Source organism: Danio aesculapii, chromosome 3 (genome assembly GCF_903798145.1).
Source record: "Danio aesculapii chromosome 3, fDanAes4.1, whole genome shotgun sequence".
Lineage (NCBI taxonomy): Eukaryota > Metazoa > Chordata > Actinopteri > Cypriniformes > Danionidae > Danio > Danio aesculapii.
Window position 1 is genome coordinate 29060601 of NC_079437.1, and position 10838 is coordinate 29071438.

The 10838-nt window shown below is 35.0% G+C and overlaps 1 protein-coding gene across 2 annotated transcripts in view; it reads right to left on the bottom strand.

The window, feature by feature from the left end:
- Positions 1–7910, bottom strand: part of bcat2 (branched chain amino-acid transaminase 2, mitochondrial) — a 29252-nt gene extending 21342 nt beyond the window's left edge. Inside the window, exons 1-9 of one of the 2 annotated variants that reach the window (XM_056453577.1) lie at positions 7486–7910; positions 7360–7398; positions 7161–7264; positions 3909–3975; positions 3615–3706; positions 3395–3499; positions 3244–3311; positions 3032–3128; positions 892–2942 (exon numbers count right to left, since the gene is read on the bottom strand). In XM_056453577.1, coding sequence (XP_056309552.1) covers positions 2799–2942; positions 3032–3128; positions 3244–3311; positions 3395–3499; positions 3615–3706; positions 3909–3975; positions 7161–7264; positions 7360–7398; positions 7486–7573 — 804 coding nt within the window. In that variant the 5' untranslated portion in view covers positions 7574–7910 and the 3' untranslated portion in view covers positions 892–2798. Of the gene's footprint in view, positions 1–891; positions 2943–3031; positions 3129–3243; positions 3312–3394; positions 3500–3614; positions 3707–3908; positions 3976–7160; positions 7265–7359; positions 7399–7485 lie in introns of those variants that run through there. The other variant, XM_056453578.1, reaches the window with a different exon arrangement.
- Between the last annotated feature and the right edge of the window lie 2928 nt (positions 7911–10838).

Below are 10838 nucleotides of genomic sequence, written 5' to 3' on the forward strand. Positions count from 1 at the left end.
TCTATACAGCTAAAAGTGACATTTAATGACTTAACTAGGTTTATTAGGTTAACTAGCCAGGTTAGGGTAATTAGGCAAGTTATTGTATAGCGATGGTTTGTTCTGTAGACAATCGATAAACAATAAAGCTTAAAGGGGCTAGTAATATTGACCTTAAAATAGCTTTAAAAATTTTTTAAAACTGCTTTTATTCAAGCCGGAAAAAACAAATAAGACTCCAGAAGAAAAAATATTATCAGACATACTGTGAAAATTTCCTTGCTCGGTTAAACATCATTTGGGAAATAAAAAATAAATAAATAAATACAAAAATTTAACTTCAAATCTTCAACCGTATAAGACCAACAGTCAAACTATGTCTACACCTTTTTGACTGTGTACTTGTCTATCTGTGCCTACATGTGTTTCTCAATGCATTTATTGTCTTTCACGTATTTATTGTCTGTTACGTATTACTGCCAACATTACTAGTAGTATATTGTTTTGTTTTTTGGTATATGTTGTATTTTGCACTGTCTGGAGCCAGCACCTAAGCTTTTCACTCATCATAGTACACATGCTGCTTATGATCTGACAATAAAAGGGATTTGATTTGATTTAAGAATATGTTTCTATTTACTGTTACACATTCTCAAAAATGAAAATTTACTCACCATCTGTCCATTCTCAATTGGTTCTAAACCTGCATGACTTTATTTTTTGAAGAATGGTGGACACTAGCCATCGAGTTCCAAAAACAACACTGCCGTCAATGGGTACTGGCTTTCAACATTCTTCAAAGAATCTGCTTTTGTGTTTATCTGGAAAAAAACTCATATCGGAACAAGTGTAAGTTCTGTCATGCTTTTTAAAGCTTAATGCTAAAATATAAATACTTTTCCAACAACAATGTAGAATCAAAATGTTTTAATTAATACAAACTAATTAGAAATGCAGTGCATGAAAAAAATCAGATTGTCAAGGCAGAAGTTTGTGAAACCAAAAATCACAACACAGATCTATTCTGATTGTGTAACAAACCAGCCTTGTGACAGCCAGTCATACAAGTCACATTTATAATAGTGTTATTCACAGTAGTTTAGTAAAACATTAATTTGCAGGTCCCTTTCATGTAATATTTAACTACTATGATATTTGCATAGAAGTTCAGTATTTAGATTACCACATGTAAACTATTACTATCAGGAAAAAAACACGTATTGGCTTTAAATACAGTTATTGCAACATGTACACTACCGGTCAAAAGTTTGGGGTCGTTTTTTTCAAGTTTTTTTTTTTAAAGAAAATTTTTCTGTTCATCAAGGCGACATTTCTTAAATGTAAAAAAATGTTTAAATTGTTAAATATTTATTTATATTTTAATATTATGTTTTTATTTTGACCTTAAAGTAACACAAAGCAATACAAAAAGCAACGACAATTATAGAGACAAAAAAGAAATGCAAACAAAACAAAACAAAAACAGAAAAAAAGATTCTAAAGCCATCATTACATCAGTTCCTCCAGTATTATACATGGGTTAACAATGTTACACATATATATCTAAGCCAGGGGGCACAGGCAATATGGTGATCTTGCAGACGATGACAGGGTTATACATTATTCTTGGCATTTGACAGATAATTTAAAAAGGATTGCCAGGCGGCTTGGAAGCCAGCAATGTTATCAGATGGATTGTGTCTAAGTCTCTCAAAATGTAAAGTACTAAACATTCTGAAAGCCAGGACTTAAAAAGTGGTTTTGATGCCCTTTTCCATAGACAAAAAATCCTTTTTTAGCTCGCACCACTCCATATATGACAGCTTTTTTTATTTGATGACTGAACCCATGAAGTGAGTCAGACCAACCAAAAACAGTGATTGCTGGAACAGGGGCGAGGTCACAAGAATAAGCCTTAAGAGTATCTGAAAATTTTGCTTTAAATTTTTATTTATTAAACATTTATTACATATTGTATGTAGTTTCAAATGAAATTATTACTCCAGTCATTATTGCTTTCATTACTATTACCATTAATAATAATAATAATAATAATAATTAATATTAGAGTGATTTGTGAAGGATCATGTGACTGAAGACTGGAGTAATGACGCAGAAGTTCATCTTTAAAATCACTGGAATAAATGATCAAATGAAATGATAAACTACTTCTGAACAGTTCTTTTATAGTGCACTAACATTTCACTATTTTACCATTTGTACTGTATTTATGATTGAATAAATGCAGCCTTGGTGAGGAGAAGCTTATTTGAAAGCATTTAAAAATCCTGCTGACCCCAAACGTTTGACTGGTAGTGTACATTATCTTGAGGCAGCATGAAAGTGTGGCATTTTTAAATTCTAACATTAATAAACTGTTATTGTTGACTGAAAGCTGTGCAAATCATTGGCACAATGAGTAAACTGATATAAAAATGTAGCAAAAAATAAATCACATAATTGCCAAGTGTAAAAATAGTCACAATTACGACATGTACAGACCAAGTACAATAAATATAACAAGAAAGATGTTATATGTGTCTGTAGAAACAACACTGTTTCATGAGAACACTAAAAAATTTTGTAAATCCAAGGAATCATCTTTGAATCATTTTTTCAAAGTTAAGTGGTAGTAAACAATTTATTTGGGTTGAATTTAAACAAACAAATTAAGTTGACGTTACTCAATTTAATTTGTTAAATTCAACACACATAAACAATTTTGCGGACATCATTTTTTTCAGTCAATTAAACCTACTCCCTGAGAGCTGGAATGAATCTATATCATCATCTCATGGACCTTTCCGCCATTTTTTCAATCATGGAATTTGGCTTTTGAAGCCATAATTGAGTTCGGCGCCTCCGCTCAGAAACAAATCTATCCCAGTACAGAAAGTGGCGTCAGCGGCCAAGAAGAGAGCAGCCAATCCACTTTCAGCCTCTGTTCCCATTCGACCAATCAGCTGTTGAGAACAAATAGGTTGCTTTAACATCTCTGACAGACCATAGCCATCTTCTATAGTTCATAAACCTTTATTAACACTAACAGTACCTGAGCATTTTCTCCACCCTTAATAGTAGCAGCAGTGTCTTCTGTGTTTGCAGCAAGCTCTTCCCACAGCGGTGTCATTATATTACTGGGAGAAATGCTGAAAAGAGTTGAATAGTTTCGAGTTAGATTAAAACACCAATGGGGATTTAATAGAATATAATATATTGAGACTTGCAGTTTAGATACAAATAAATAAAAAGTATGTCACTCACCAGTTCACCCTCACTTGATAGCGGCTCTCATCCACAGCCATTGCTTTAGTCATGGCGGTGATCGCCCCCTTGTGGATTTATGTGAGTATTAATGTTACTTCCAAAATGAAGGACGGTCATGTACGGATTTTCAACAAGAATAAAAACTCACCTTGGTTGCCACATAAGGAGCTGCATCTTTTTGACCTATTGAGGCCACAAGACTGGACAAATTGATAATGTTTCCCTTTGTCTTGCGGAGATATGGCAGTGCATACTGCATGTAGGGAAGGTAATTTAAAAAATATATTTAAAAAAAACATTCTGAAAAAAAAGGTAATTCTGCATTTTATTAAAGAGACTAGAGAGATTTTCGTGGTGTGATATCTTACTTTGGAGGCAAGGAAGCAGCTAATAAGGTTGAGATTAAGCAGGTCTTTAAACTCCTCTCCACTGGTTTCATCTGTAGTCTTGTGAGGGGGATCTGGTGGAAATCATTCACAATCTGTATTTATTATTCATTTAATGGTCACTTGATTTAGATTGTTCATTAATTTATTTTGAATTAATGTTTTTTAAGTAAAAAAAAACGTAAGACTGATTGATTAAAATAATGCAAAAGACTGTAAACCACATTTTAAATAGTTCCTAAAAATAATATATGAAAGTAAAAACAATTGACTTACGCCAGCCAACGTTGTTCACCAAGCAGTCTATTTGTTCAAAGCTCTCAACCGTCACATTGATTAGTTGCTTCAAAGTAAGAAAAGACAATAAAATGACCTTTTTAAAAATGTTTACCTCCTCATTTTAAGGTGGTGTTACATATGTTCTTTGTACTTATTATAGTAATTACAATGAATTATGTCACTAACCCTTAATTATCCTGCATTCTACAACTAACCATAAGTAATGTTATTAATATAATTAATTAATGTTACTTAGTAGTTAAACGAAAAGTTACACTGTGACCCCTTAACATAGAGTGAGACCAAACTTTCATTCATCAAAATGTATAATATTCTATTAAATAATAAGAAAGGAAGTTAAAGATAATAATTAAATTGATGATGCAAATGAAGTTATTCTCAAGGATGCTGGAAACCTGTAACCACTGGCATCCAGGGTTTCTGCAGGTTTCATCAAGTCAAATGTAAGACTTTTTAAGACCCCTTTAAGACCATTATGAATGAAATAAACACTAATGATTAATTCTAATGGCCCAATTGGGCCAATTAATTTATTTTGTTAAAAATGTAATGTAATTATTTCTTAACAATATACTTTAATGTGTCAAAACAAGAAAACTCTAGTTGTATACACAACCCTGCTGAAAAATCCAGCTTAAACCAGCCTAGGCTGGTTGGCTGGTTTTAGCTGGTTAACCAGCTTGGTTTTAGAGGGGTTTTGCCCATTTCCAGCCATTTCCAGCCTGGTCTTAGCTGGTCAGGCCGGAAAGTGACCAGCTAAATCCAGCTAAAACCAGCATGACCAGCCTGGTTTAAGCTGGTCAAGCTGGGTTTAGCTGGTCATTTTCCAGCCTGACAAGTTAAGACCAGGCTGGAAATGGCTGGAAACCAGCCTGGAAATGGCCAAAACCCCTCTAAAACCAGGCTGGTCAACCAGCTAAAACCAGCCAACCAGCTGGTTTAGGCTTTTTTTTTCAGTATGGTATTTTCAACATTATATATATATATATTTATTTATTTATTTTTTATTTTTTAAATGACACGTTTAACATTATTAAAAGTATATTTCAGTGGAGGCAATTACATAAATAATCAAAAATATATATTCGCTGGCTTTTGGTACAAATTGATTGAGTAAAACTTCAACCTAATCAACCTAATGCATTTGTTATTATCACGAGGAACTGTGTAATTGTTTTTAGTTTTCTTTCCCTGATTTGATTCAGATGGACTGCTGGTGATTGGATGGATTCAGAAAATTCAGACCTGTTTAAAATTATTAGTAGACATACAACACAATATTCCAATGAATTTAAGACTTTTTAAAGCCTAAAATTAGTTTTTTAAATTTAAGACTTTTTAAGACCCTGCAGATTAGCCTTATAGTATGATATTTGTTTTTCTTACTATGGCTGTCAGTGCATGGTTACAGGTTTCCAACATTCTTCAAAATGTCTTCATTTGTGTTTAACAGAAAAAAACTCGACCTGGAATGAAGTCATGAATGCAAATACCCACATAGCAAAATATCTCTGGCCCAGCTCTGGCCCACACAATCAGCTTTTGCTTGGCCCACATGCCGCAGTGAATTACGGCACATGACTGGACCATATCTGGCTTCCAGACAAGGGCCAAACACGGACCATATCTGGGCCAAGTCTCTGCCGAGTTAGTAACCCATAACTGAGCCTAAAATGGGCCAGATATGTTGGTGTGTCACGACTGCAATGAAAATGATAAAGCCATAAATCATTGCACTTTAGGCTTGCTATGGGTGAGCTTTTTTCTCAAAGCGACCTGATTGGTAGAATTTTTTCTTTATTTTAAAATAACAAAAATGTATTTTAAATGTGGGTCAGGACCATAGACTGTAAAATATATGGACGGAGTATCCGTGACGTCACCCATAGGTTTCTGAAGAGCGCAAAAGAAGCCACAAGTAGGCGCGGCCAACCGTCGCCATTTTGTTCGCGCGTCATCGCACCCACGGCGGGATACCAAACAAGGGCAAAGAGGCGGAGAGTGGGCGGAGCTACAGACACCTGCTGGAACTTTGCTTGGACCTGGCAGACAGACTTTACTTTGGGAGAAACGCTTGATACTTTATTAACTGCGACTCGTTTGTGTTCTGACCACATGTGCTTGGCTGTACACTATATCAATAAAGTGATTAAACTTTCAAAAACACTGTAGTAATACATTGAGCCACTAAACATTGTTCTTATGACGTTTTTCTACAGGAGGAAAACGCGAATTACTTCCAAACACTTCAGATATAGTGTATGTGTTAGTAAATGCAAGACTATTGATAAAATCCAGCACAACACTGTATGACAACGCTTCAGATGACTGTTCTAGAGCCTACAGCTAATCAATCTGTCACATTCTGGAGTGCTTTACGGGTCTAAAGAAAAATATTAATGATAAATGATCTTAAATAAAACAAATACATTTATAGAGATGGTATACAAGTATATAACTTTACTCACATGGGAAACGGAGGCCACGTGAATGGTTTGTGAGCACAATTAAATGCACACAGCATCCCATATCATCTGATAATTGTAAGAAATAAGTCCAAAAGGCAGCTGACTGTGTAAAGCCACATAAAACAAAACAAAAATACGATGAATATGCCGAGATCAGTGGCTAATCTACAGGAATTAGCTGAGGTGAAGTGACGGCGACCAACGAGACCTAGCTGTCACTCAAGTGGCCACGCCCTTAATTATGCAAACTTAAAATAACCTAATATAAAGGAAATGGATGAGTTATAAAAAAATTCACCCCCCTCACAGTTGTCATGGAGGGTAATTTTAGCTATATGAACCAAAATCGTTCTTTGTACCAGGCTGTAAACACCTTTTTTTCTGCTGTAAAGTTGGCCATTCTAACAGTGGGCTCAATTGCAATTTGCTCTATTATGGAGCCAGGACTAGCGGAATTTTGATGAATTGCAGTTTCAGTTACTTCCGTATTGGCCTCCCGAGGGAGAGCGGGAGGTTGCCGCTTGGTCAGGACAGGCCAAACTTACATGGCCCACATATCAAGTATTAACATCTGGGCCAAATACTACATTTTACTTTTGGCCAGAGTATTGTTTGCCACCTTAAAGACGGTGCCACCTCTGCCAAACCAGGGCCAAGTTTGGCCCACATGCTATATGCCAGTGCCGGATAAATGCCTGCTGTGCCAGATTTATGCCAAATCTGGGCCAGAATTCTTTGCTACCTGGGTATGAATGCTTACCTTGATGTCCCCTTCTTCTCTCATGTCACATGACACAAACTTGCATGATCCTGGTCCTTCCTTGTTCAGCACGGACTCGAGAGTCTGACCAGCTGACAATTCAGCTGACAATAAAAGAAGGAAAAAGGAAATGTCATTGCATTCACTGCTAAAATACAGCTACACTTTCTGTCAAAGTATTCTCGAATCAATAACATACTCTCTGGCGCGCAGAACACAACTTTGGACCCGTTTTGCACTGCGAAAGCAAACACAAAACGACTTTAAATTACTTTGCTTTTGTTCTCGTTTTCCTAATGGAAAGAAAAATCCAGTGAATGCTTACCAAAAGTTTTAACAATGCCTCTTCCGATGCCTCTGGTGCCTCCAGTAACGATGACAACTTTGTTTTGATAGCGCGGAGCACAAGCCATTTCACTACTGTACGTTATTATACCTCCACGGTGTGTTATAATGTCAATGTGAAGTCTCTGTGGAAGACTGACAGTTTGTGCTCGAGTAAGAGGTTTTTAATGTTCTGAAACCATCTGATAGAGAAGCATCACACGATTACATCACGTGCGTTAACCAGAGCTGTTCGCTTCCTGGGCTAACGTAAGTGTTATTTTAGCGAACCTGAAAAACCGGTTCGTCTAAATGAACGAGTTCACCTAAGCCGACTGAATTGTCTTAATCCTTTCTTTTTCTTTCGCAACTCTTCTTCAACAACAATGCTCCAGCAGTTCACTGATCTGAGGACAGTTACTGTCATTGGATGTGCCTACTGAAACTGAGCATGCGTCTGTGTGGAAAAGGAAGTTTGATTTTAGATAGTCGGTTAACCTTTTAATTATGGCCAGAGCATGTATTTTGTAGCTGTAACTGATACAAAGTGTATTTTATTTCAAAATGCAACAACAGATGTTGCCAGATAAATAACTATTTGCACATTATTGCCCATATATTTCCGTATAAAAACATGTTTTATGTTAATAACAACAACGACAACAATACTAATAATAATGTTACTACATAATACATTAAATCTTTATCATTATAATCAAATTATCTTTATTATTTTACATTGTTTATATTATTTTTATACATTAACATTATTATCATTATGTTTCAAGATATAGTGTACACTGTAAAAATAATACTGGGTTTTACACAATGGATTTGTGTTGGGAGAACATGAACGAATTAAGTTAACTTGTTAGTTTTTCCAAATTTAAGTGGATTGACTATAAAACAATTAAGTTGTCCAAAAAAACTCAAAACACATTGTGTTGTCTCAGCTCATTTTAAACAAATAGTTTGAACAAACAGCAAACTTATTTTTTAAGTGTGTTGACTACATCATGTAGATGAATTTAAATGAACAAATTAAACAAAATTTAATTAGTTTGAATTCAAATTTGCAACCACTTAACTTAATATTAGAATTAGTAAAATTTAAATGAGTAAATCCGATGAATACTTTGTTTATGTTCAGTGTACATGTGTTTATACATGGTTTTATCATTTAAATGTCCAGTAGGCTAATAGCATAGTAAAGGTAAACGATCTGATATGTTGTTTTTTGCAGGTTTGTTGAAATGAATTGTACATCAGAACCAGTTCAGGGAGTGGGGGGAAGTGAACCAGTGTCAACAGAAACTTCAAGATTATTGAGGTTTGTGATTCATCCTTCAAAATGCTAAAAAATAAAGGACTTAACGGAAATAAAATGCATTTCCATTCATAATGAAGACCTTACTTTCTAAACAGAATCATTAATTTGGTTATTGTGTATTATTGTATACAGTATTCATCCAAATTATACTCATTTTACAATTATCAAACTATTTTAAGTACAAAAGAACTAAGTGATTAAATAATTATGATGCACTGTCCAACACATGTTTTATTCGACAATGCCGATTTATGCATTTAATTTCATTTAGTAATTTAATGGAGACATGGTGGCTAAGTGGTTAGTACTGTCGCCTCACAGCAAGAAGGTTCGAATCCTGGCTGGGTCAGTTGGCATTTCTGTGTGGAGTTTGCATGTTCTCCCAGTGTTGGCGTGGATTTCCTCTGGGTGCTCCGGTTTCTCGCACAGTCCAAAGACATGTGCTATAGGTGAACTGAATAAACTAAATTGGCCGTAGTGTATGTGTGTGAATGAGTGTGTATGGGTGTTTCCCAGTACTAGCTTGCAACTGGAAGGGCATCCGCTGTGTAAAACATTTGCTGGATAGGTTGGTGGTTCATTCTGCTATATGGCAAGCCCTGATAAGTAAAGGGACTAAGCCGAAGGAAACTAAATGAATGAATGAATGAATAAATGAATAGTAATTTAATGTAGTAATTGTTTTAATTTATATGGTCAGATTATTTATCTGAAAAAAAAGAGGTGTAACCCTTTCATAATGTATTCGCATCTGTTTTAACTATACAAAGTCAGTATAAAGTCAAAATAAGATCTTTAAATATGTATTTTTTTATTAAGCGAATAAAATAGTTAATTTGTTTTAAGACTTTTAGCCATTAAGATGTACTTTATTTAAAAAATGTCTGTTTATCCAAGTAAAATGTATTTCCTTCATTTGGAAACCATTCAGAGTAAAATGTATGTTGTTTTATCAGACATAAATATGTGGCTTAAATTCATTTTGCCAATAAATAAATAAATATAAAATATATATGAATCTAAAATTTATTTCAGTTACACATATTTCAATAAGACTAATATGGATTATTATCATTAGATGAAAATGTTATTGTAAATTTCATACAATTAAATATTACATATAAACTCATCAATAATATAGACCAGAGGTGTCAAACTCAGTTCCTGAAGGGCCACAGCCTTGCACAGTTTAGTTCCAATCTTGCTTCAACACACTGAAGCTGAGGTCACACTGGACTTTTCTACCCATAGAGTCGACTTTCATTCATTCACACACGAATGCGTCAGACTGGAGACGCAAGCTCGTGCAACAAGTTTCGCTGCAAAGATCAAGCTTGGTGAACTCTGACCTGCGAAAATCGCATCACTTGACTGCGTAAGACCAATCGAGGATCAAAACATGACCTCTGTGGACAGAAATTTAAAACATGGACCAATCACTCGCTTTTTTAAATGTCTAATGATCTTGTTTAATCCTGCCCCTTTTTGCAGTGGCGTACTACAGAACTTAGCACGCGCAAACTTTAGTGTGACCGCAGCAATACCTGAAGGTTTAAAACAAGCCTGAAGGTCTCAATTAGTTTGATCACATGTGTTTAATTAGGGTTAAAGATAAACTGTGCAGAGTTGCGGCCCTCCAAGATCTGAGTTTGACACCTGTGTTGTAGGCAATAGATGCTCTTAAAATATAGGTTCTTTATTGGCATCGGTGGTTCCATGAAGAACTTTAACTCATTTACAGACATTGTAACAATACAGTTGACCTTTTGTTAATAGGTTATCATTAAAAAAACTATTCTTAGTGGTCCATTTAAAGGGTTTTTTGTTGATTTTGTTGTCTTTCATGTCTAATTTTAAATAACTTAGAATCATTCATTCATTTCCTTTTTGGCTTAGTCCATTTATTAATCAAGGGTCGCCACAGTGGAATGAACCGCCAACTTATCTAGCATATGTTTTACACAGCAGATGCCCTTCCAGCTGTAATCCGTCACTTGAAAACACCCATGCACACATAAACTACG